The sequence below is a fragment of the Antennarius striatus genome, chromosome 13, assembly GCF_040054535.1.
Source record: "Antennarius striatus isolate MH-2024 chromosome 13, ASM4005453v1, whole genome shotgun sequence".
NCBI classification, from domain to species: Eukaryota; Metazoa; Chordata; class Actinopteri; order Lophiiformes; family Antennariidae; genus Antennarius; species Antennarius striatus.
In genome coordinates this window covers 1,481,890-1,509,038 of record NC_090788.1, presented here as the reverse complement: position 1 = coordinate 1,509,038, position 27,149 = coordinate 1,481,890, and the positions used below count along the sequence as shown (strand labels likewise).

Genomic DNA, 27,149 nt, shown 5'->3' with positions numbered 1-27,149 from the left:
ACATGACGGACAAGGACCGCGGAAGCAGAAAAGGATTTTACAGTAATTCCTCGCGTATTCACGCTTCAAGATGCACGGCTTCACTACATCGTGGATTTTTAGTAGGTAGTCAGGTGATACCGTACACGCATGCTATTGGCTGACAGAAGCCGTGTGTGTGCTCACGGAACGTAGCGCACTTCTATGTATTTTCTTGTATTTTCCAAATAACCGTAAATAATAAAACAAATAGTTCTATATCGCGGAATTTCATTTTTCATGTGAGGTCCTGTAACGCATTAACCGTGAGTAACGAGGGATTATTGTATTTTGAAGTCAATCAATCAATCAAATTTATTTATAAAGCGCTTTGGAATATCTGTTGATGTGATTAAGCGCAATCAGAAATGGACACAAGTACAGGACGTACGTACGTACGCACACCAAACGCGAACAACGACATCTTTGGTACCTTCAAAATAAGAGTCACGGGCCATGAAGACTCACCCCCTAGAATCTGCACAGATTAAATCTCATATTTTTTATTCCTACCTAAAGGCTCTACTTTGTTTCTCTGAACTTTTTAAAGCACAAACACATGAAGGAACAATCTATTCTTGAGTCTCGGCGAGCAGGACCGAAGTGATTTTCTACAACATCTCACTCTTTTTTTTTTCCTGTCTTTTTTCGCTTTAAACTGTCTCCTTTTCATGGTCTGTGAGTGTTTTCTCTTTTATGTGCGGTCGGGTGGAATTCATGCATAAGAAAAAAGCTTTCAGCGGCTTTCATGTTTTCATGTGTGTTCGATACCCAAGGCTGCGATTAAAATGTAGTTGCTCGTCTGCAACAGCGACGGTTGTAATTCCGTCGTTTGCGGCGACTATCGCCGCCGTGAACCGCATCAACGAACGCGCGGCGTGTGCTAATGTTAGCCATTAAGAAAGCTAAAATCCTGCTCCTTGATTAGCGGCTGGTCAACAGCTGAGCGCGGGACGATGATGAGCGCCACCGAAGTCAGATGCTGACAGAATAAAAGAGGTAACAAAAAAAAAAAACTAAAAAAAAAAGAGTCGCAGCCACAAAACTGCAGGTTTGGAGTCCATAATTAGGCATCAGATTTTCCTTCTAACCATTTTCCCAAAAGAAAAGAAGCCTGACTACTTAATTGGAGGAATCAAATTTAGTCAAGCGCCCCGTCGGCTCAAACCTACATCATTAAAGTTGCCAGCGAACAAACATCAAACACGAGGCAGCATTAATGAAGCAGATGTATTAATTTCCCATTTATGAGCAGCTAAGCAACCCCCCCTCCCACCACTACCACACCCCCCTCCCCCGGTCTCTGACAGCACTATTAATGATCTTTAATGCCCCACAGGCAGTAATAGGCCCCACTGGGAGAGACGAAACACCACGATTTGTATTGAGGATTTAGACATAACAGGGGTGTGGGGGCGGTGTGGGGGGGTGGGAGGTGCTTGATCAGACTCGGCCCTCTCGGGGGCGGCCGCCGCTCCACAACGGTAAACGGCAACCTCGCGATTAAATCAAGCCTTCAGTCCAGAAAGTACCAGAGCGACTGATGGTCGCTGACAGTCAAGCTTGTTTTTTATTTAAACCCCCCCCAGGAGGAGAAATCAGACGTCATCAGCGTCCGACCCCCCACACCTGACAGATAGAGACGGACCAGAGCCCAGTCTGGGGAACAAAAGCCCGTCAGATGGTATTCAATATACGGTTACCCACGATGCACCGGCCGGCGAATGAATGAACATCACGCGTCATTAACGCTAGCGATATCCGAATGCTAAGCAACGCACATTCCAGGCTAAATGGCTAATTCTGCAGAATATGCAGCACAAAATGACATCGACGATAAAATTCAATGGTGGAGTCAGCAACACCCCCCCCCCGTACTCTGTTTACAGGGTCGGATGAATAAGTCACGGGCGCTGTAAACAACAACAGGAAGTGGGATTGGACAACAAGTTGAGCAACGCAACGTCCGTCCAGTTTAAGTCTGTTAGAAACCTGACATGAGATTAACCTACACGTATCCATCCACCAACACGTGGTAAAGAACGAGATCCGGCCTCACTGATGTCGTATCCATCCGCCAACTAGAGAACGAGATCCGGCCTCACTGATGTTGTATCCATCCGCCAACTAGTGGTGGTGTCCTGAAGTGCGGCTTGTATCTTGGATTTTGCTCATATGTCAAACAAAAATATGGATAGAGCGACGACTCCTATCTCAAATAACTCGTATGTCCAGTAGTATATTATGTCAATAATACAGTAGTTCTACTGTATTATTAAGTTCATAAACTACGGCAGGCCAGAAGGCCAAGATTAATTTAAACACCAGACTAGAAATGAGCTTCATGCTCTGACTGCTGGCCTGTATTCCTGTGTTTTCTATGTAGGTGTGCCAACGCCATGCCACAAAAACCCCCCACTTGTGATGCCAAAACATCCACATCCACACACCGCAGACGCCTTTGGATCCGTCTCCCCCCTCTCTCCTCCCCCCACCTGCCCTCCCCTTCAAGACGGCGGCATCATCATTTCCTCGCCGCTCCGCCGAGGCAGGCAGCAGAGGGGTTAAGCTGCCAGCGATGAGACGATAGCGCGAGGGAGACTGCGGCTGGGGGTTGCAGATAGCACATTCTGTCAAACAGCGTCAGGCTGGCTGCATAATGAAGTGAGGAGAACGACGGCGGGAGAGGAGAGGAGGAGGAATCGGGGAAGGGGGATGGTTTCATTTGTTATTGCTGGAAACGATACGACTCCAGCGTCGTCTGAGGAGCGGCGGGGGGTCGGCTTACAGGCGGGAGGAGATGAAACATGAAGTTGTGGCCTGATTAATTATCAGTGTGACACACGGCGTCTTCCTCTGCGACATGATGGGTTCAGAGCTCGTTTCTGATTGGATGGAGACTCCTAAACCGGCCCAAACCGGCTACGACACACATCTGAAGGTCCTGGTCCTGTAATGTTGTATTAACGTGTGTAATTAATGCTTCATTAGGACATATCGGAGGGACTATAAACCGACCTATCGCATGACGGCTCAGGAGTGAGGCTCCGCCCCCAGGACACGGCAGCTCCAAGCTGTTTATCTGGAGGAGCTGCAGCATTTGTCATCATTGGACTCCCCTTGATCAATGCCTTCTTTATCATGATATGTTCCCAGAGTGACTCCTACCCCCCCTACACACACACACACACACACACACACACACACACACACACACACACACACACACACACAAACACACAGAATGCCTGCACACACCTCCCCTCAACACCCCATGATTTCATTAGTCTCATATTAGGATTGATGGCGCCCTTCTGAGGGGTATAAATCAATTTGAGAGCACTTTTCCAAACCTCAACCTCCGATGAAGCCATCAAGAGGGGGGGTGTGGTGAATGGGGGTGGGGGGTGGGGATGGCCGGGGGGCAAGAGGCTGGGACGGCCACATCATTGGTTTGCTTTCGCCAGGTCGGGCCGGTGGGCACCAGTGATTTTGCATTCAAGGGTTATGATTGAAAGACTCGCCACCCCCCCACCGCCGCTACCACCCTTCCTGCTCAATCCATCTCCCCCCTCCCCCCTGACCGTCCTCTCCTCCCTCCATCCATCCTTATGCACCGTCGTGATTTACCGCCGGTGCTCATGCGCTTCCTGGGAATTGATTTCCTGGGAACTGCGCTCTGTGGCCATCCTTTCTGGGGGGGGCACGACGATCCGGCTGGGGATCATTAGTCTGGACCACTGTTTTCCACTCCTCTGCTGGCCGGACGCCATACATCTCCACCTTCCGCCTGAGTCACAGCCGCTGGTAAATTGCCTGTCCCCTTCCCTCCTCTTCCTTCTTCCTGCCCACGCCCCCCTCCCCAGCCCCCCAACCCCAGTCACACCTCCTGATCCTCATTTGTCCTCCTTTGCACCGCAGCATTTATTGAACAGCGAGCGATCCTGCAGCCAGAGCCGGTGATGAGTGTTTATGGCCGTTCAGCAGCGAGGAAATCCCTCCTGCGTTCCCCCCTGTCCTCACGCCGCCTGACCTTTACCTCAGGAGGAAGACGGACGACGCGGCTCCGACGCGGTTTGTTAAGGAAGTCACGCACGACAACCAGGGACGCCGACAACGGCCGTCCGAGGGGGCGACGGAGTCGATTCATCGCCATGAGGAAGAGGAGGAGTGGAACACGCGGTTCAAAGGCTATCATCAAGCCACTCAGGGAACAATACGTCCTGATTGGTTGCATTTGCTCCCTGACAATGTGCTGCGATTGAAGGCCTGATTGAGCTTCCAGGGTTATTGTGAAAGACGAAAGCCAGTATTTTTCCTCAAGTGTTCGGCAAGCTGTCATTTCCTCCTCTTTTCTTTCCCTTTGCAATCTTACATTTAACAAGAACAACACTTAAACTCAAGTCTAGTGCTAATCGCACTCGTCTGATCTCAGGCCGTCACATTTGGAACTCATTTTTTACGAGTCGAGGGAGAAAGATTCACACTGATGTTCCTGAACGCTTCCTTGCCGTTAAGTCGGAACCATTGTTAAAGACTCATCTTCACCTCACGTGTCGGACATAATCGAAGGGTTCGACCTGCACACAACCTGCGATTCCCAAACTCGGTCATGCAACCCTTTTTGTAGCCGGAACCAGCAGCACCTGGAGCGCCTCTGGTGGTCCAGCTCATACCTGGTGCCTCTGGCAGTCCAGGCCTCGTACCTCTGGTGGTCCAGCTCATACTTGGTGCCCCTGGTGGTCCAGGCCCCGTACCTCTGGTGGTCCAGCTCATACTTGGTGCCCCTGGTGGTCCAGGCCTCGCACTTCTGGTGGTCCAGCTCAAACTTTGTGCCTCCGGTAGTCCATGCCTCATACCTCTGGTGGTCCAGCTCATACTCGGTGCTTCTGGTGGCTCTCAAACGACGCCCTGGCATCGGCGCCGGAAGATTCTCGAACTCGAGCCTCTGCCTGGCAGCACGTGCTGGCAGCAATGATTTACAACAGAATTTAAGTGAATCTAATAAGCCGAGTGAATGCTTCCCGTCGCTCTGGCATGGCCCGTGCCTGGGCCTTAATCATTCAAATATTTTGGCAAAAGGCAATGCCCCGCTTCTCTCCAAGAGCGAATAATGAGACACGGAGCTCTTAATCACAGAAGATCAGTTCAAATAAATGAAGGGAGAATCAAAAGCATTCTTCGCCGAGGCAGACCCGCGTTCCGTCCAAATGAGCTGACGCTGGGCCAGATCTGAGAGAAGGAGATTTACCGAGGAGCAGATTTTCCATAACTCAAGAAGCGGCGTCCTGATCTGGCAGACGGGGTGGGGGTGGGGAGAAAGTAGTTCTGGAAGAAACCAGGGACAGTTTGGTTTTTTTAATTTGCGATTTTCTTTAAACTTGGATTTTCGCAGAAATCCTGCAAACGCACACAAACACAAATATTCTGATCGGCCCCGGTTAAAAACGCTGCCCTGAGATATTCGCAGCTTTTTTAATCAGACACCCCCCCCCCACCCCCTAGCCGCTTGTTCTCCCATCACACCTCAGACGCTTTCTGGGAAACCCACGCAGCGCGATGCAGAAGCGCCGACACCTCGTCCAAACTCAATAATTCACCAGGCTTCTACTTGCCAACTCTTCCCACTGCCAATCTGAACGCCTTCCACCGCACACTCCGCTCGCCGAGACGGCGCTCCAACAAACGATGCTTTCAGTTAACAAGATGGAAAAACATTCTGTTAATTCCCCCCCCCCTCCCCCCGCCTCCTCGGCGAGGAGTCTTGATGTGCGGAGACGAGGGCTGGATCACAGCTTGCCTGGGGGAAGCCTGACACAAGACAGGCTGCCGCTGACATGATGAGCCTCGAGACTGCTGGCAAATTCTTGTGATGTCACTTCCCGCTCTCGACAGCTCTGACACCCTGGCGGCAGCGGCGGCAGGGGGGGGGGCGCACGCCGGTGGTTTGGGAGGGAAGGCGGCGGGGTTGTTGGGGGGGTTTGATGAGAAACATGGAAGCGTCGGCTGCGCGGCTCTTCTGTTTTCTTTAATGTCCCGGCTTTTATCGGCAGGCGGGTCTGTCAGCGGTAATCACGGCCGTACTGAAGAGCTGCAGAGATGATAAGCCCGGCTTGTCAGCGCCGCGTCCGGCGCCGCAGACACATGCTGCCGCCGCTCACCGTGTTCTTCTTTATGCATGATGGCATCCTCCCCAAGGAGGGAGGGAGGGAGGGTGGGGGAGTAAAAGAAAAGCAGGAGTTGGATGATCTTCGCTGAAAGACGGAGAACCGTCACGTCTTCTTCTACACTGGGCTGTGGCAACTTCGGGAAAAGACGCCCACCTCCACCGGCGAGGATCCGTCGTCGCCCGTTTGTGTTTTTCTGTTTGCTGATCTACAAAGACGACGAACACCGCCGGTGTCGTAGTTGTTCTCGTTGAAGTTCACGAGGCTTGACGATCGTGCACATAGTGATCACACGCACAGACGACGTGGGATGGCGTGGTTGCGGACATCCAGGTTGGCGGTTGTGCATTGTTTAAAGATGTAATTGAATAAATCCTCTCCGGCCCCACCTGTTCTCTGCATACTGGAATAAATGAGCTGTGTTCCCCACGGCGGGGAGGAGAGTCCTGCCCTCACGGTGGCCATTAAAATAACGTGGCCTAACCTGAGCAGGGGTTAACCAGCTAATGTCCTCCGTGCTGCTCCTCGGTGGACATGAATAATGCAGATCAGGTTCCTAAACAAGCACACAAATGAATCTATAAATCACCCAGGTCAGGGCAATCTTATTAGCCACCCCGCCCCTCGCTCCAATTCATCGCCGCCGCCAGACTCCTGCCGGGGGACGTCCCTCGTACAAACACGCAGTTAAATGTTCCGTTGGTTTAATGAATAGGATGCGGACCAACAGCGCAGAGGAGTCGGATCCGATGCATTATGTATAAGCTTACCTGGTCTCCACGCAGCAGACGGACGCCATCGCAGATAAATCTCTGTACAACGAGTGGTTGATTTAAAATTCTGTCATAATGCTACCGAGGTAGGGTGACGCATGCATTTCCATCCCATCAGAGAGGCGCAACATCAATTTGTTTCGGATTAATACGCGATTCTTTAACGCGTCATTTCAGGTCTTCCTGTCCATTCTGTGCAAAATCCGACGCGACACGAGGCGACGGCGTCGCTTTCTTCGCTGCGATGATTAGTTGCCGGCATCTTCCTCCCCGATCGGTTCAGCGCCGATTTGAGAAGAGAGACATCATTCTCGCTTTATAAAGCGTTTATTGTCATTGCTGTAAACACATGCTGGGCTTATGAGTCTCCACAATAGTGCTTATGGTTATTCTAATCCTCTTGGAATTAGGGCATAACAGGCAAATCGTGCGAAAAGAGAACGGCTAATTAAAAATGATGAGGATTCATTCTCGGCAGTTTGCTTCCCAGATGTTGCTGAAGTGATGAGAGTTACGAGGTGGGATGGAAACCGATAGAAACCGATAAAGGATCAATGTGGATTTCAACAAAACAAGCTCAGAGATGCTCGCGTTGATCTCTCTGAGACCTCCAATCGTTCTCTTGTGGCCCATCAGGACTGAATATGGGATCATCCAGAGATTCTCCATCATACCCAAGGTTTTGGTGGGGGGGTGACCCAACCTACACCCGACTAAACCAGTCTTTGCACGGCTATTACGGCCACAGTCTTTAATAACTCTTCCTCTGCGTCCCGCGGGTCCCAGAGATTGATCGCCCAGGCCGAACGCCCAACTCCCCCCCATCACACGTGAGCATAAACAGGCTTTTGGGAGTTGAGTCAGCGCAGGACACGAGGAGGCGCGTTCCACGTAGACGCAGCAGTTCACTTCACACAGTTCCATTTATCAAATCCAGTATGCGCTCCTCCATACTCCATCAAACAAAGCCACAGCTCGCTCGCGGAGTCATTTCCCTCTTTCCCAATTACAAATGAGTCCATTAGCGTGTCTGCAGTGAGCCCAGTGCTGTCTCCCAGTAATGGCTTGTGAGATTTCCATCATAATCATAATGGCTCCCAGAGCAGCCATGAGTGCAGATGGAAGGTCGCTCATAGGTAATGAGCTATCTCACCACCCAAAGGGCACACATCTTTTGCTTTGTTATTTAGAGCTGCACAAACCGGCGAGCGGCTCCCGCCGTCCGGCGTTCCTGCATACGAGGATGAGGACGCAACTTGAAGAGACGTGGACGAAATGGAACGTCAGGGAAACGTTTTTTTCCTCGTACTACTGTTACACCGAGATGGGTTTTGCGTCTGCTGGTATGCAGTCGCGCAATCGACGTCAAACGAATGAGTCATAGAGGAGCGTCTGACCTACTTGTGTATATAATGGAAGTTCGACTAGGCACATAAAGAGAACCATGATTATGTTTGTCTTGATATGTTCCTGTGTGGTATTTAATTTGCACATGCACACGTCGTTCCCATTACAGGAAGCCGTCGCTCAATCACTCTCCAGAGCCAACGGCTCCAGCTATTCCAGCTAGCGGTTAGCCGTCGCTCAGAAACAACCCTGCGTCACCCACCACCTTTCCACATTTAGGATTCATTATTAATGAATCCTGGGCGGACCTCTCAGATTGGACATACCCTCGCAGTCTGCCTATTCACAGACGGCTAATATCCCATGCGCCAAATCAAAAGGAATAGAATATTTACTACTTATGCAGCTGTTTTTTATTAACATAAGTCATTTGGGTTTTTAAATGATAGAGAAATATACATAAGGGTCAGCTGCGGTTCTACAGTTACGTTGGCTTGCTCCCAGGAGGTCCGCCATCTCCCTTGGCTTTAATTTACAATCATTCAGAGGCAAAATGGTAGCTGTTTGATTTATCCCTTATTACGCTGCTTCTTAAGAATGTGTCAGGCAGCCTCATGAATTCATTCATCTCCATAAGCTTCCTCAGCGCCACTTAGGCCTTGTGTAATCTGGGTAAGACCCCTTATCACTTCATTTGCACAAGCTGGAGACTATCAATTCCTGTCCGGAATCTGGGCCGGTTTGGGGAATTAGGGCAAAGACGTTCGGAAGTGTCCAAAGACAAGAAGCCGATCACTTATCGAACCGACATGCAGGTGTTCCCTTTCACACCTAGCCTTACAATATAAGTGAGCGTTAGTTAAATACATTTGCTGCTCTGTTGCTCCCAGTCTCTTAGCGTGGATTACGATCGACTTGCAATCTTCCGCCACGCGCCGTTAATGTATCGCCGCTGCAGAAAGAGAGACACTAAAGCATTTAGCTGGTGCCTAGCTTGACACAGCAGCCTCATAAAGGCAGACAATGGCCGGGTTTAATAAGAAACAGAATGGATCCCATGAGTGTGGAGGACCCATCAAGCTGGGGAATTTCATTTAATTTCCCCGGGGCTGGGTATGTCTTGTACACATAATTAGAGCCCAAACATGCAATGCCGCTTGTATTTTGTCAATAATTCCCCCAGGGGCAATCAGGACAAGGGTTGGACATGCCTCTGTGACCTGGGCTACTCGCAACGAGCACAGCCACCTAATTACACCGCCTCTAACAAGCAGTGTGGTGGCTGTGGGTGTGGGGGGAGTGGACCGGTCTGAGCCCAGGAGCCCCTTCAGCCCCTCCTCAGAGCCCCTGATGTCATTAGGATTGTTTGTGGCCGACGCCGTGCATGCTGGGAAGACGCTGTCATTCTGTTCTCCACTTCCCCTCGTTGACGACCTGGCTATCTCTGCCTCTGCTGACGTAGATGGATGGAAATCAGGGGCAGAATTTGTTCGATTAAATTATTTTAGAAGACTTTTCCAGACAATCAAACAGGTGCAAGACTCCAAAGTGTTAGCTGAACCAGACGATGATCTAAAAGGGAGACTATCTCTGCGATGAACTACATCAGTCTGGTAGAAATAACCCATCGTTGAGCTGTGGAGTCAGAAACCCGTCAGATCCGAAACAAGTTGCCTTCAGAGATCATCGGCTTGACAAAAGGCCAGCGCGGGGCAGAGGGTTTGGCGCCCACTGGCCCGGTTACTAGGGAAGATTATGTCCAGGTGAGCCGGGCCTTGACTGACATCTGCCGAGAACAGCGAGAAAGTTTAACCTTGGCGTGTCGGAGAACTCGCTCTCAGCGGGGAGAGAGGGCAGATAGAGCGAGAGGCAGAAAAAATGATGCAAAGGATCCTCTGCATAACAACCAGCCAGGTTTCTTTTTTTTTTTGGGAAGCCGACCTGTTTCCAGAGACTCTGGTTTGAACCCAAGGTCTTGCTCCATGCATTATTAAAGACGGCGTTGCTCCATGCAACGTCGGCTCATAAATAGAGATGAGGACCGACACCCGAGGAGCCGGGATGGCCACAAATCCACCCGCCTAACATGACCCAGAAGGTTCTACGTACCCTGAACGCCTCACACCCTTCGAGGCAGCAGCCCCCGTTTGGTCGCCACCATTGCGCCTTGACAAATGGCCTCAATTGGCGTTTGTTATTGTCAAGGTCACCGACTTAACAGTGTGTCTAGCTTCGTTTTGCCATATTGAGCAGCTACTTTTGGTTTAAATCACAGGCCGGTTTTAGCAGCGCCGCTAAAACGCCATTAGTGACATTATTAGAAATATAAGGCGAGCTAATGATGTGCTTAACAGATGGCTCTGGTTTAATTAGGAGGAATAATATACGATGCCTTCTACATCCTATTGACAAGGGAGCCTTGCTTTCAGGAGACTAGCTGCTATATCAAATGTGGAAAATATCTATTTTTATACTCCTTTTCCATATCGCCTGGACATAGCATTTTTTAAAAGTATTTTTGTTTCCACTCTGCAGGCTCTCTGTATGAGGCCAATCTTATAAACTTTTTGATATATGTACACAATTTGCTTGAGACATTTTTCTTTTCCAGGTCAGGACGGATGGAAATGGCTTTTTCTTTCCACAGGAGTGAACATCTCAGTCAAACAGCATATTTATGGTCTTTGTTGCTGATTGAATTATTTTCCATTCCCTGTGTTCTCAGCTTGCACAGGGAATTGAATCATTGCCTTTGAAACATGATTCACTGCGACAACTGTTTTCTTTTCTTTTCTTTTTTTTCCTCCTCCATTCAATTTCAAGGACTTGGCAACCTTGTCTTGTTCCACATGTGCATTATTACCTTTTATTGTTGGCTATGAACGAATGTTGAGGTTGCGGCTCTAGAGGTAAGCGTAACTCATTAGGACTTGTGCAACATTATGGCTCAAGGTAAGACTCAACATAGTTCCATCCCAACCTGACTAGCAGTGGGCAATCCAAAGCATCTGGAGGTATCAAGAGCACAAGAGCAACACCTTTTGTAAATGTCCAACAAAAACTTTGGTTTCATTTCACGTACTTTTGAATAAAGGTGAATTAGAATGTTAACAATTGTTCTAGTGACTTCCTGGCTGGTCTGCCCTTGCCATAGCCATTTAAGTTTTACGTCTTTCATGGATTAAACTCTTGATCCGGATGTTCGCGCTAGTCTCCTAACTTGAATTCTTGGACATAGTATTACAAACAGCTAAACTCAGGATCTTTTGGCTCTCAGGAACACTTGGAGCCGCCAATCAAAAGTTGGGACTTTTGAAACCGCTCTTACGAACTATCAGCAGTTTACTTTCCTTAAATTTCAGAGCTTCTATATTACTAACCTGTACTAGGTTACTAGTTGACATGGTTAAGTCTACCTCAGTCAACTGGTCGAAATCACGGGCAACCCCAGAGTCTATCCTTGCTTTAGTTCTACCCAAACGAGAAGGCTAACACCAACCATGCACATCCGAGAAAAGGTAGAACTAGTGAAAATCAAAGGAAAGCGAGATGTAATCTGTTGCCAGGGTAATATTACAGACAGATTATAAATAACCTGTGCAAATCACTGCATCCTGACAATTTCACCGCGTGTCATCATCTCATTCCAGAGGAAAACGGGATGCAGAAATGTGTGTCAATTAGGCTGCTTCCATCCAATTACCAGTGTGTCTGTCAGGGTCCACATTATTGGTCCTCTGACCCCCCCATGGCTCCGAGCTCTGCAATGTCACCGCTGTACCGTTCAGCAGAGGGGAGGGGGAGTAAAAGGGGGAGGATAGGCGTGTGTGTGTGTGTGTTTGTGTATGTGTGGGAGTGTCTGATGAGTGTTACAGCCTGCCAACCGGGTCATACATCAGACGGGGTCCATACATCCACCCACCCAAATACCCCCCCCACACACCGCCCACCTGCCTCCCCCACCCCCCGCCCACCCAGGAACCATCAGCGTGACTCTGCCAGGTCTGGAATCTCCACATTAATTTCTCATCTGTGGCGCTCTAATGAGCTCCGCCTGCTCGTCCACCTCTGAGACCCTGCTGATTATCAGACGGGGGGTGGGGTGTGGGAGGGGGTACCATTTGTCAATGGCAAGAAGTGGCATTTTCACCGCCGACCTTGCTGCCAAGGAGAGACGAATCAAAATGGGGGAGAAAACAGAGCAGATTAGGAAAGAACAGCGAGGGGAAAGCAATCAACAGCCTTGCCGCGGGAAGGCACGCGCCTCCGTGAGCGATGGCGAGCCGAGAGACGACGCCTCCCGCTGGGAGACCAGGCGAAGGCGGTTGGATCCGTTCGTCCTTCCATCTTTGTTGGAATCTAAACGACATCTCTAAGGGTAATACAAGAGTTTTTATTGGTGCGGATGTGTGGAAGCAAGAGCTTTGGGTTTGGCTGCGCTGGTGAGCGGCACAAACGCGCCTCAGAGGGGAGCAGGGATTTGCCATTAGCGGGTGGAAGGGGAGCCGCTGTAGGTCGGCGACACCCGCTAACCTTGGCCAGGACTACCGGGACTCCGAGGGGATCCATCACCGCAGCAGCCTGGAGACCCAGGCTGGGAGAAAAGCCACAAAAGTTGCCGCGGGGGGGGGGAGAGAGAGAAAGCAAGTAAAAATTTAATGCACTCCGCAGAGCGGTCATGTCATACTTGGTTATGGAAAATAATCCCAGATGCCTGCAGTGCTAAAATGGAGCTGTAATGTGCTCGCCTCCTAACCCGGCCTGACAGCCATGATATACGACTACCATTACCGGAAAATATCACTTCAACTAACCCGTGATCCGGCGCCGCTAAGGGTCACATTATCCATGAGGAACAAATTACACTCCCCCAAAGTAAATACAAATTTCCTACACTGACTGGATACAAAGCAGTGAGGGTGGGGGGAGAGAGGGGGTGGTGGTGACGATACCTATGACAACGCTCCGCGGAGTGACAAGGATGATAAAGTAGATGACAAATCACCGGCTGACAGGGCACTCCAGCGCAATCAGCCTCAGCCTCGGCCGGGCGAGCGCCCACTCAAGCCCGTAAACACCACTCTCTTCCTTTGGAGGGGGGGGGGCAAAACACATAATCTTTTAACACTGACAAGTTGCACTCTCCTTTTTATTACTCCTCCTTCCCGCTGCCGTGCAGAGGTAGCAGGTAGGTAGGGGGGGTATAAAACGGTTTTATGTACAGTGCTGCCGAGTGATTGAGAAACTTGACTCCTCTGCTGTAATTGCCTGAGGGCAAACACGGAGAAACAATAAAGGAAGAGAAACAGCAAATATATTACCAGTCGGGATCTTTATTTTATGTCAAGGACAAACAGGTTCTCTGGGCTGCTCTAAAGCACCCACTTAGATCCCTCGCCTCCATTAAGAGCACAGCAAATTACAGCACTCCGGCGCACGGCTGTTAATAAGACACAAAGCATTTCCAAAATGGCATTTACAGCTGGTGGCTGCTGATAAAGCGGGTAAATAACACTTAGAAAAGGTGTGGCGCTATATATAAATAAATTTTTTAAAAAAACAGACCCAGAGGCGACTGAAGGGAGAAATAAAAATCTACAACATGATAAAGTCCTGAAGATTAAAGCAGGAAGTGAGGCGACTTATTAAAAGTTAAGCAGTGGAGCCGCAGCAGATACTCGTTCAGAACCAGGCTGACAGTCGGGTTTAAAGTGCAAAAAAAAAAATCACTTAAGCTTTAGGGATTCCAGACAGAGTAAGTGCCTGAGTGTTGGTGACAATCTCCCAAAGGATTCTGGGACACGGCGGAGGCATTTGCTGCCGTTAGTCTAATCAGGACGGACCGCTTTGAATAAAAGTCTCGCTGCACATATTTTTCATCAACTTTGGATTGATGAGACCGGCTGCTTTTAAATTCTTATCGGTTATGTTTGGCTGCCCCCCCTAAAAGGACTCTGATGGTGAAAAATCTGTTGCCGTTAACGACACCATGAAACAAGCAACACTATTGGTCCCTCGTCGGATGTGCATGAAAGAAAATTCTTGCAAGGAAAACAGGGAATAGTATCCGGGGAACTGGTCCAGTTCTGCCCCCCCCCGACCACCAGAAGACTGGAGTGTGGGGTAGATTAAGGTTAAAGCTCATTCAGGTGGGGTAACACCTGAAGCTACATGCTAGCAACACTCAACAGCAGCCAGTTGAAGGCTATGCTAACTAGCTCAGCTTGCTTTTGCTTGCATTTCAATGCTAAGTTATAAAAAGAGTGACTCTCAGATGAAAATGAAGAAGGCAGCTAATCGTGCCAGTTGTGCTAACCGCGTGTTAGCATCAAAATGGGCTGGAAACACTGACGCACACACATCCTGTCTGATTAGCAGAGATACTCGTCACGTTTTTGTCTTTAAAGAGTCGACGCCGTCGGTTTCCTTCACCGTCACGACTCTCAAGCGTTTGCTAACGGAGGCAGACAAGCTAACGCCATCGCACATGGAACTCCCACCCTCCCCGTTAGCATGTCATGCTAATGAGCAACCGCCGTGACAGTCCGCCGACTCACGCCCTCATGCAAAAACGCCGTCCTTTATCACCGTCTGGCAGCGTTTCGCCGACATGACGGAGAACTTCTCCATCAAGCGTAACGCCGTTCCTCTAGGGAGCACTTTTTACCTCACTTCCTGTTTCGGGGGAGGAAATGAAACAAACCGCGTTTGTCCTCATCGGAATACATTTGACCCATTAAAACCACTCCGGCGCCGCCGTGTCGTAAAGCAGATCCAATCGCCCACAGAATGCTAATACCGACGGCGGGTGTAGCGTTGGCGGTGGGCAAATGGAGGCGGGACTGACGAGGGGATGATTATTCTCTCACTCCAATAGGAACACACAAGTCAACCCCCCGTCACCGGGGTGCGCTATTTACTAATTCACTCCTCTGTTGCTTTAACACACAATTAATCAATGACAGGAAGGTGTCGCTGGCGGTGTTCATCAGCAGCGTAACGGGGGCCGGGGTGAATTAATACCATCTCAGGGGGGGATTACGTCTTACCGCGCTCGCTCTCTTCCTAAAACAAAAAAACGAATTGCCACGGCGACGGGAGCAATTTAAATCGACAACGCTGAGTAATGACTCAATTTGCTGCGCAGTCTAAATACCACAAGCAAATGGTATTACTGAATCATTACAGCGGATCGTTGGATAATACGGCTGATCTCAGGGAAAAACGCTCGCTGTGGATACCTGGCTGTTAGCGACGGCGCCCGAAAGCGAAGCGATAAGACGTAGGAGATACTCAAAGGATTTCGTGAAAAGTACGCAAGACTGTTCATTTTTAAGTAATTTGCACTCATAACTAGACCAGTAGAAAAGTTTTCTAGTGGTGAATCAAGTCAGAGAAGCACTTCCTGGGTTGTCTGCCCCGCCTCCCCAGGAGGCTAGCAGCTGTTACCCAATCAATTCATGGAAATATTTTTCACAAGCCAAATATTTTCCAAACAATCTGACTATATCCGACACTTTTTCAGGCGACTGAATCTCGTATAAATTAGTTTGAGGGCTGCTTCTGTAGCTAACATGTTCAGCTAGCAGGTGTTTTGACTCAAGTATTAAATTCTGACTTTATTTAGTGTGTTTTTTTCCATATATATACTGATTATAATCCCCGCAGGGAAATGAGTGGAATATTTATGTATTTTAATTTTATAAAAATTTATTATAAGTTTATATGTATAAGTTTACATATATATATATGTGTACGTAAATTATATTACATATATTTATATATATGTAAATTATAAGTTTATAAGTGACTCGGTGTTGCCCTACGGAATAGGTCAGTGTGAAAGAGGACCAGAGGGGATGGGAGGGGCAGGTGGCCACGCCCACTTGGAAACAGGAAGTGTGTGCTTTTCGTACGTCATATTTTTCCAGTCTTGACTCACTGATATGTCAGTAAAATGTTAGATCAACATTAAACTCTCCTCACACTCAAATGTTCATTTTGTAACATTTAAACTAAAACAAATACTTGCTAGCTAGCGCTCCTGTATGCTAACACTCACAAATACCGCCTCCAAGCAGCCGCTAACACATGGTCTCATTCTGTTAGCTTCAAACAATCATTTTCTGAATGTGAGTTTTCATGAGCTCAGAGAAAACAGAAGAAAAGGGTTTTGGGATGCACGGGTCTGAATGGAGATCAGGTCAATGCACATATCACCCTGAAATGTGAGTTTTTGTTAATGACCGCAAAGATTTAACTCTTCATCTAATATTTAGCTGCACATGAGCAGCAGAAGATGTTTCAAACCTTATTTTAGATTAAAAAAAAAGGGTTTTCTTTCTATTTATCATGCTTGAGTGGTGCTGCTATACATGCAGCGTTGATGTCCCAGTGCTCATTGAAAGTAAAGTTATGGCTCTCTCCATGCATTTAGCTAGAAGCCTGGTCTTATTAGCCTGAAATAACTGCCTGGGGGCAACGAGGAGATGGCTGCTGAGTGGGAAGACTTGCCTGTGAGGACTTTGCTATAACCTTCCCTCAAGCACCACCATCAGCAAAAAATATTTAACTTACAAATCAGACTACTCTGAGTGTCCCCCGGTCGATTACTCATGCAGCGCTGAGTCGTCTGGTCATCTGGACCAATTGGATTGGGTGCTAGGGTGTTATTTTCAAACCTAAGGTGGGCTTACGACGACTACAAATGTTTTTCTTTTGCATTCTGAAATATTTCTGGGTTAAAAGAATTCCCACACATACAAAAAAAAGGGTTGAGAATGCTGTAGTGTCCACTCCAGGCCACTAGTTGGCGGTGTGACTTTTGAAAAATGGAAAATTTGACAGGAAAAGAAACCGATATGCTAAAAGGCTGCATCGTCACCGCTTCCAGAGGAGCAGTTGAGATTATTCTGCACAGGAACCGCTCCAAACCAAACCAAACAAACCCTAGAAAATCCGCCTTACCTGCAGCCGTGTTTCTTTGCAAACATTACAGATCAACACTAAAAGATCTTGACAGCAAAACGTGTTGATTGAGATCATAAGAAAAGAAATATGCAACAGATAAATCATTAAATTTGTGTCAAATCATTATGTTAATTCTAATTTACAAAAAAAAACCCAAAATGAGGCTGATATCCTCGTCTGATAGAAATGTCATCTTAATTCTATAAAAAAATCCAGAACAGTTCCATTTAGATTTTGCACGTAATTAATTCATTTATAATTAATGCACAGCTAATTGGGGTTTTCATCGTTATTAACAGGATGTTGAATTTTAATTACAGTAAAATTCTCAGCCTTTTAAGAAAGTGCAATCTTTAAAATCTTATTGAACTTCCATAAAGGGTGCATTCCATTCCATTTTCGGTCTTACCTTGTCATCTTGGTCGCTCTCGGTGTCACACTGCAAGAAACAAAACAGAGAAAACAAAAGGTGAGAAGGATTAGCGACGCGTCTCTGTTCAACTATTTGGGTAGTTTTGACTTTTCGACACCTGCGTCTGATTAATCTGTACAAATTGAACACCTGATCAGCTTTTTAATGGCTTCATTAGTCGACACCGGGGCCGGAATATGAAACCAGGTGAACCCTCCTGAGCAGCCGTTGCCCTTGTTAACAGCTAAACCCGGGACAAATCCAGACCCAACAACGAACCGCCACTAGAATTATAATTCTGCAAAATCTGTGAGTGCTCCGGGCGGGAATGGCGAAATGAGAATAAGGTGAAGGGGATTTTTTTTTTGTAATGGAGGGAGGAAAACGTGGTTAGATTCCATTTTTTTCCGTTCCCATTTCAATTTCAAGGTCCGCTTAATTCTCTATCAACTAATTAGCGTGATGATGGGTGACTGGCGGCCCTCGACGTCGTGCATATGGCTGAGGTGCCGAGAAGCACTGGAGTCGGTAATGAAGAAGGCACTGGGTGGGGGGGGATGCAGGCAGGGGTTGGTGGCTGTCGATTTACGATGGGAGGGGGGGTGGAGGAATTGATTGACAGCACAGGAAGTGAGCGACAGACTTTTTTTATTTCGCCTATGTATACAGCCGTACCTCTACTTACGAATGTCTCTACTTACAAAACGCCTCAACAGGAAAATATTGCCTCTAGTTACGAAAGAAATTTCGACTTAGGTAATGTAAAAATACAGTATGGGCTGATACTCGTAGCTCCCACAGGCTCCTGAACGCAACATTCTTATAGCTGCTCTGCCATTGGCTATTACCTAGCATCCTGGCAAACCATTGGCTGAGAGGGACCTCTGTGTGGAGCTAGATAGGTGTCTATGCAGCGTCCCCGTCATTCACCCCTCGACCCGTGAGGTGTTCTGATAGTTTTACGTAAATATATTAACTTTTAGAGTATTCACTATGGACCCCAAGAAAGTGACGGAGAAAAGAGGAAAAGAAAAGACGAAGAAAAGAGTTTTTTTGTCCGTACAAACAAAGCAAGAGATAATAGGAAAGCCTGAAAAAGGGATGCGTTTGGTTGATCTCACCAAAGAATATGGCCGTAATGCATCTACAATCACCACGTTATTAAAACTAAAGGAAGTTTAAGGAGTTTAAGGCATCGCGTGGGTGGTTGGAGAAGTTCAGAAGGAGGACTGGAATTCACTCTGTTGTTCATGGGGGGGCAAGAGGGCATGAACCAAGGGGCAAAAAACAATGAGGACAGCTGTTAAAAGGTAAATGACCGTCATTATTATTCTTTACTCTATTCTTTGTTTTTTACATAATGCACAACTCTCATTTATTGTGTAATAATCTAATCTTAACATGTATTTGTTACATGTTTTGATGCATTTTTATGCTTTGTACAAAGGTGTCCGACTGGGTTTGCTTCTGAGGCTGGATGGCAAAAAAAAAAAAAAAAAGGTGGGACCTTGCGAGCTCAGCAGGAGCACAGCATCCAATTTACAAGCCTGTCCCACACGGCCCCGGGGGCCGCCGGCGGCACGCTGCCATGATGGTCAGCTCCAGCAGCTCATAAATTATGCAGAGGCAATAAACGCACTGGGCAAACACTCCTCCGACGCTCCACTTCCCTGTCACTCCTCTTTCCCACCCACAGAAAGCCTCGGCGTCCGCCGGACGCTCGGCCGACGACGGTAACGCCAGACGAGCCGAGATCCCGATTATAAGGCGTTAGTGCCATCGTTAGCGCCATCGTTAGCGCCATCGTTAGCACGGCAGCGGGCGTCATTTTTAGTTTTTCTGCTGCGATGTGATCCATAAAAACAACCCCACCAGCCTTTCATTCTCATGTTCTCTTTTTATTATGCCCCCCCCCCCTTCCCTTCTCTTTCGTCTACCCCCTTTTCCTGGCTGTGCAAGCCAATTGCTTTGATTGCCAAGATAGAAGCCGGCTGGAATGACTCGCCCTTGCCTTGTGAAGCAAATGGAACATGCTAATGGAACTCATCGTATTACCCGATGCAAAAGTGCCATAGCTCATTACTTTAAGATAAAAGGATATCATTGTCGACGGCGAGCAGAATTGACTTTCTGTGCTGCGACTTGATGATGATTTAATCAACTGCTCTCTTTCACTTCTCATCCCGCCGCCTGTCGCTTTCGCAGGTGCCGCTAAACGAAGCACTCACACGGCTAGCGGGGGGAGAGGAAAGAAAAGAAATTGCTGTCATTATTTTTTTTTTTTTCCATCGGAATAGAGGTATGCAAATTTCCCATGGCGACAAAAGACGTGCAAAAAAAAAAAAGAAAAAAAAAAGGAAAACTTAATAAAATGGAAATATCTTTATAATGAGTAAAGTAAAAAAAAAAAAAAATCCCGAGATCAGGCCTGACAGGCTGGGGGGCAGGCAAATTGGTTGCCTTTACAACCGTAAAAGCAACCCGCTGCTCGGGTAAATAGAAGTAACAAATAATAATATCTGTAAAAAATACGTCTCAGGCATACAAATAAGTGGGAGCTGTCACTCATCGATAAGTGATCAGTCTGAACTAATGCATGAAGCGACCCCAAGATTCCTAGTGCGTCTGGATTTTCTCTTCCCTCCTCGTATTTCCCCTCGCTGACGGAAAAAAAGACGGAAAGCCAGAGAGTCCTGGCTTCGCGCTGGTGTCACGAACGATTACTGAAACCCTGACGTTAATAACGGAGGTACGGTTCCGTTTAGCACCGGCTCAGGAATCCAGTTATTGCTACCGGTGAGTAGGAATCTGCAAAGAAAAAGAAAGCCTTGTCAAAAACACTTTACGCCAATCCGGGGAAGGGAAAAGCCACGCCTGATGAAAAAGGCGTACGCCAGAGCTTTAACGCGCCTGACAAAAATGAACATAACATACCGAATAAAGAAAACAGGCAACAACAATGGCGCTATTCATCAGAGGAGCGAAGGCTCTGACAGACTCGGGTCTTATTTAAAGAAACGTACAATAAGGGAACCATTAGCTGGGAAGGGGGCAGACAAAGAAAAGTGATACCCCAACCTCAGGGCCCACCGCTGTTTACACAGGACCCGCATTAAACCGTACAGCCAGACCCTAGTGTTAAGTTTAAGTAACGCAGGAATGTCAAACATTAGCTTCAGCTTTGAGAGCTGTTGATGTTGGCCCCTATCCGGGGTACTTGTGATTGCCCCCTTTGCTCTCGCCCAGGCCTCTCCGTTGGCGGAGTGCTCTTACAAATTTCCCTCCGCCGCGTCCAAACGTCGAGCCTTTTGTTTACATTGGTCTGAAATGAGGAGTAAATTATTCTTGTCCCAAAAGCCTCTCCAGCTGAGAGATGGGGGGGGGTGAATGCTAACCGGCGCAGCTATGCTATTGTCTGCAACGGCGAAGACTGACCAGAGTCTCCTGCCGGCGCTAGCCGCAGACTAATGTCTGCGCTAAAGCGCTAACCACATCACATGAAGATGCGTGCAAAAGCAAAAAGCACGCCGTGTTCCCGTCTCCCAACATAACCCTGGTGGAAAAATCGCAAATGCTAACAGATGTTAAGTCAGTCAAAGAGAAGACAGGCGCGCCCCAACCAGGGGAAAGAGTCTGACGACGCCTTTTCTTTACTATAGTCGATTTATCCTTTATTAAACCCAACGTTGCTCAATCTTTGTTTTCCTGACGTCGTTCTGCAGGATGGACCCAAGGGGGTCGGATTCCAACGGAATCATGAAGGATAGTGGGGGGGGGGGGTCACCTCCGACGGCGCCGATTTGACTCTTCGTCATGAAGGGTTGGTCTTCCTCCTGATAGAGCTGTGAGTCCTGATGGCTTTCAGTCGCACGGCAAAGCGGTTTTTCCTGCCTTCTTCGGCTTCCTCCTCCATCTGCTGCTGGGGCGCGGGTGCCCCCGCCCGCCCGCCTGTCACAGCGTGCGTGGAAATTAGCTGGGGAGGAGGTGCTCGCTTGTGCTAATTACATTTTAATCATTGGAAATGTGTTGGCAAATCAAGCCTTGATTGCCATCTTGGAGCCCAGTGCTCCTCTCTGCATGTTGGGGATGGAGGTGGGGGGGGGGGTTTGGTGGTGGTGGTGATGGGATGGGGGGGGTTGAGCCCAGACGCGCCGAGCTGGATGCTTCGATCGCTACCACAGCTTGATGTGGCGGCCTGCCTGCCCCCCCCATCAGGTGGGGGCTGTTCATGGGGAAGAGATGAAGACGGCGAAACGCGGATGAGTGCCATGCTTATTCTCAACCCCCCCACCCATTCACACAGGCTTTCTCACTCACATATTACACAGTCTGCCAGTCCCGCCACTGTGTATTAAGGAACAACAAATAGAGCTGGGCTGGGGGGGTCGGAGGGGGGGTTTGCTCCACAGCACCTGCTTTGGCATGACAACCCGGAGCAGGAGGCCCAATCACAATATGTCCACAAATTAGCTTCTTATGATGCTAAAACCAGTTAGCTCCATCAGGAGTGTGTGGAGCCACTTTCGTACTCCAGTCAAATCCCTTCACAAAAAAACTGCGGGATTATTTTACGTGAAAAATAACGACACACTTCCTGAAACCACATCCATATAAAAAAAACCCAAAACAGTTTAGCTAACGCACGTAAAAACCTGACAGAGTGGAAGGAAACTCGACGTGACGCGCCCCGACTGGTCCGATCGTTAAAACTGAAGCGAGGTTCCGCGGCGGAGACGGTGTATAACGTATAATTTCCAAATCATCTGGTTGATGTCAAACTGCCAGGTAAAAAAAAAAAAACAGAAAACAGAGGAATGGGAGAGGTGGAGGGGCGGTCGACGCGGTCACGCCAGGCGAACGCAACCGCGTCTGAAACACACGTGCGGCGCAGGCCGACATCTGACTGACATTTTCTGTCAAATGTAAACCTTTATCTAGAAGATACTCAGCAGGACAACAAAACCCCAGGTCAAATTGCTGCTAGAGGAGCAACGATGGAGGAGACAGAGTCAACGTTCCGGGTTTAAATACTGGAAAACATAATATTTTGAATTATGAAATTTTATTTGGATAAAATTTCTGACAGATCAGCTCAAAAAAACAGCTACAAACCTTTTCCTTTTGGAAAAACTACAAAAGTTAGGAAGAGATACCGCAGCTCACCACCAGGGGGCGATGGAAATATTCTGGGTTCATTTTGGACATGAAATGAAATGGACGAAACGTTCGCACTTGCTTTGTGTGGAGGAAGTAAACACGTTTAACCCGTGGATGTGACGCCGTGCTATCGCAGCGCCGCTTGGCAGGAACAAATGCCGCCGCAGGGCAAAACCATCCGCCCACCCCAACAAAACGACCGATGAGAACCGGGGGCAGGTGGGCAGAAGCACAGAACAGAGAGGTGTCGCTCTTTTGCTCTCTTAAAAATCCATTTGTTACACAAGCATTCCAGTTCGGTTCTCCTGGAATCATCTCCACCGGTTTCCCCCGGCGACGGACGCCCGAAGGCGGGAAGCCTTTCCTCGGATCTCTGGTAGAAATAAGACAACAGCTGCGCTGCAAAAAAACACCCACAAATGCACACCTCGCCTCGCCTCGCCCCCCCCCCCACCACCACCACCACCACATCGGCGCTTCTAAAAGCCGACGTGGGACCGCGGCGCAAAGCAGATGCTGGATTAATCAAAGATTAATGGGAGGATTTCGAGATAATTACATCAAATTGCATTGTTTGCGCGGTTTTCCTCCCGACCCCCCCCCCTGAGACGAGTCCACTCGGCGCGTATTTTTAAGCGCTCCACGTTGTTTGACGTTAACCATAATGCAATTTGGCAACTTCATTAATGTGGCGGCGTGGCGTTCGTGGATGCGCGATGCCTTCGCGGACTCGGATTCCCGCGTGTTTTGGTGAATGTGTGTGGATGGATGTTGAAAAACGGGCTGTTGTCAAGATATATAAACCTGATCTCCTCCCCCCACACCTCGCTCTCATCGCGTATAGAGGGGGGGGGGGGGATCGGGTTCTGTGCCTCTAATCACTTAACTCCTCACACCTGATGGCACACTATTAACTTTGACGGGCTCCGGTGACCCCGCGGGTCGTTGCCCATCACATCAAGTTTTTATTAGGGAATTTTCCTCATCATTAGCCGCGGCCTGGAAACGAGCCATTAATATTCACACCGGCCAACCAGAATCAGATCCCACTGATTTTCCATCATCCAGGCTACCTGTGCAGCTGCCGCCATTAACAAATCACCCCACTGCTGCCTGGAATCATTACAGGGGCGCCACCAGGCGCTTTCTCCAGGTCTGCCATGATGGGAAGGCGAGGGGGCGGCGGCGTTGAGGTGTGCACCCGGCTGACGGCTGTCGGAGACGAGCTGCCAACAATCCGCCGTGAAGCTTCATGCATAAAGACAGGCACTGTCAGCGCTAACAACCCCTGCAGGCTGAGAGACGCGGCTAACTCGCTTTAAAGCAGACGCTAGCACCGCCGCAGAAAAGTCTGATGTCCCGCGTCTTAAGGGTGGAGACACCCTGACGACGGCGCCGCGCCCGCCTGAAGGATTCTACATTCGTTTGGATCGATATTTAATACCCCGCCATGTTGGCTTTGAACCGTTCATCCGTCTGTAGAATCCAGGAAGCTGCTAACGCTTCCAAATGCTAGCTCGTGTTAGCGTAGACTACGCGGCACATGACGGCTAGCATGTGGCTAGCCTCTTCTGTGTCACAAGTTCAAGCAGCAATTAAAGGTGAGACTTCCTGGCAGGCAGAGATAAGCCCCGCCCACTGATACCTACTTTTATGCTATGCTAACATCCCAGAAACGGGAGGGCCGGCCCCCTCCCTGAATTAAACATGAGGTTTTTTTTTTTAATCTTGGAATGCGAATACGAGTCAGGTGACACCTCGGAGTCAGGTGAAAAATTTTAAATTAAATCTGCAGCGACAGGTTATTTAATTTAAAGGCTTCACTCCGCCGCTGACGCCGGCTTGTTTCCAGACTGTTTAGCTACCTGCGGTTTTTTTTTTTTTTTGGAGGGGTGTCTTGATTTTCACAAACAGATTGCAGACTCGACAACTTTTAACTAGAACGAGGACATAAGGTGAGACACCGAAAAACAGATGCAGCCGCTTTTCGACGCCGTCTTCCAAATAATTAGAGCCGCGGTGACAAAAACACTTTGTTATTCCGCCGCTACGCTCGCTAGCTGTCACAGTGTACATCTGAGTCGCCTCATTATACAGAATGTACTCAAATAAAAGCCGACACGGCGCGCCGCTGTCAAGATTCTGTCTATGGCGCATGCAAACAAGCAAAGATGAATAAACATTAGTTGTTGTTTTGAGGGCTGGTCTTTGAGCCCGGAGCCTCGGAAAAGATCCGCTTTGTACCAAATAAAAATATTTAATCTGAAAGACTGACGCCAGGCAAAATGAAATTAAAAGGAAGCCATGCTAACTGCTAAAACAAATTACTCGCAGCACGCTAAATTACATTTGCTCCTCCATCAGCGAGATCAAACGAGCCTAGCTTGACTCTCCTGCGCTAATGATTTCCCGCGCTCACCTCCTTCCGCGTCCCAGGGGTGCTAATAAACACTCCGACTGGTTTCTTCTTCTTCTTCTTTGTTTTTTTTTTTTGGTTTGTTTGTTTGTGTTATTTATACATTCCCCAGCCCTCCGTCTCATCCTGCCTTCCTTCGCTCTCGTTCGTTTTAGCTTAGCCCCCCCCCGCCCCCGCCGGTGGCAGGCGGGCTGAATTAGAGGGATCTAATGTAATCCCAGAGACAGCGGCGCCTGAAAAACGTGCTCAATTAAAGCAGGATGAACCCGATGGGGGGGGGCTGGGGTGGGGGTGACAGGGTGGGTGGGGTGGGGGGGACTGACATGGCCCTTTGCTCTGGATTAATTAGCATGCTAAGTGGTGGAGCATGATAGCAGGCTGAAAGCCACAGACCAGACATCTGACATCCCCCCCCCACCCCCCCCACAATAACAACACCAGCACTACTGTTCAAACTGCCCCCCTCCTCCCCACTCCGGTCCCTCTAAGCTTATTTTAGCGTCCTGATGGGGGCTAGAGAACCCACAACGTTGTTCCACATCTGCAAATTGACGGTTAGCCGCTAGTCGGCTAGGTTAGCATGGCGGCGGCGCGACTTGAAACAATTAGCGTGACGCAGAAAGCTGGGGCAGATCTGGAATGTTTAGCAAAGCGTCATGTGCTTTCTGTTTGAATGCCCCAACGCTAACTCCAGCCCCACTGTCGCCCCCCAGTGGTGGGAGGGTGGGGGTGCAGCTTCTGCCACGGATGAACATTCTGGAACAACCGGAACGGGATGACAACATCTGCATCAGATTCGTCGTCTTTGATTCGGAGTCAGACGCTTTTTCGTTTGTGGGCGATGACGGCTAACGCTAGCGCTAACGCTAACGCTGAAAACGCCACGTTTAATGTTTTCTTCTGTGCTTTTCGGGGTCGTCTCCTCACACATCTGCACTTTAAATATGTCGAAGCGTAGATTTAAAAATCTTACTTTTCCGTCGTTAGCTTCACATGTCGCGTTACATTAAGTTGCTAATGGATTGAAAAGAGGAATGGCGATCAGGCTAAGCTATCTTTAGCTACCACAGGAAGTAGCATAAACTGCTACCGTAGGCGTCCAGCGGGGGTCAGCTAGCACGCCGCGCGGGGGTGGTTTTTTTTTTGCGCTGCAATAAAAACGGTGACTCAGCAACACGGCGTTCCACAGAGTTTACGACAAGAAGTCGACGAGGTTTTTTCCAACCTGGAATCACAGTGAAGTGGGGGAGGGAATAAGTGATGGGGGGGGGTAACCGCTGGAGTGTTTTGTCAGCCGTAATGACTCCATCATTATACGGTCAGGAGACGACATTACAGCCACTTTGTTGTCCAGACGGCCTGGCTTTGATCAAATCACCGCAGAATGTGTTTCGCATTAGAGGCCCCCTCCGTGATGTATTCGTGCTGTCACGGCAACGATAACAGTGAGGTCAGCAGAGCAAGGACCCCCCCTCCCTCAGGAATATCCCTCCCCTCCCTCCTCTGACCAGTAAAACGATGGCGAGGACAAACAGAAATACGGCTGAAAAACGAGAATAAACTGGGAATTGAAATTCTCTTAAAAGGTGTCTTGACCCGTTAGATTATTCTGGGATGTTTCGGCTCGTAATTAAGAATGTTTTTGACGATTTTTTTTGCAACCTTGAAGCTGTAAAACACGTTAAAAGCATTTCCAAGGATCTTTATTTTTTTGTAAAAACTTTAATAAAGGTTAAAAATGTTCTAATCTTCTACTTTTTATTTATTTACTGTTTATAGTTTGACTGCGATCAAACCAGGAATGTAAACCATATCTATATATGTATATATATATATATATATATATATATATATATATAGATATATATAGATATAGAAGGACAGCGGGT

General features: G+C 48.4%; 1 protein-coding gene across 10 annotated transcripts in view; it reads right to left on the bottom strand.

The window, feature by feature from the left end:
• Positions 1 to 27,149, bottom strand: part of auts2a (activator of transcription and developmental regulator AUTS2 a) — a 204,713-nt gene that overhangs the window by 56,493 nt on the left and 121,071 nt on the right. For all 10 annotated transcript variants that reach the window (XM_068330569.1, XM_068330572.1, XM_068330571.1 and 7 more), the window contains one exon: positions 17,685 to 17,714. In XM_068330569.1, coding sequence (XP_068186670.1) covers positions 17,685 to 17,714 — 30 coding nt within the window. The remainder of the gene's footprint in view (positions 1 to 17,684; positions 17,715 to 27,149) is intronic.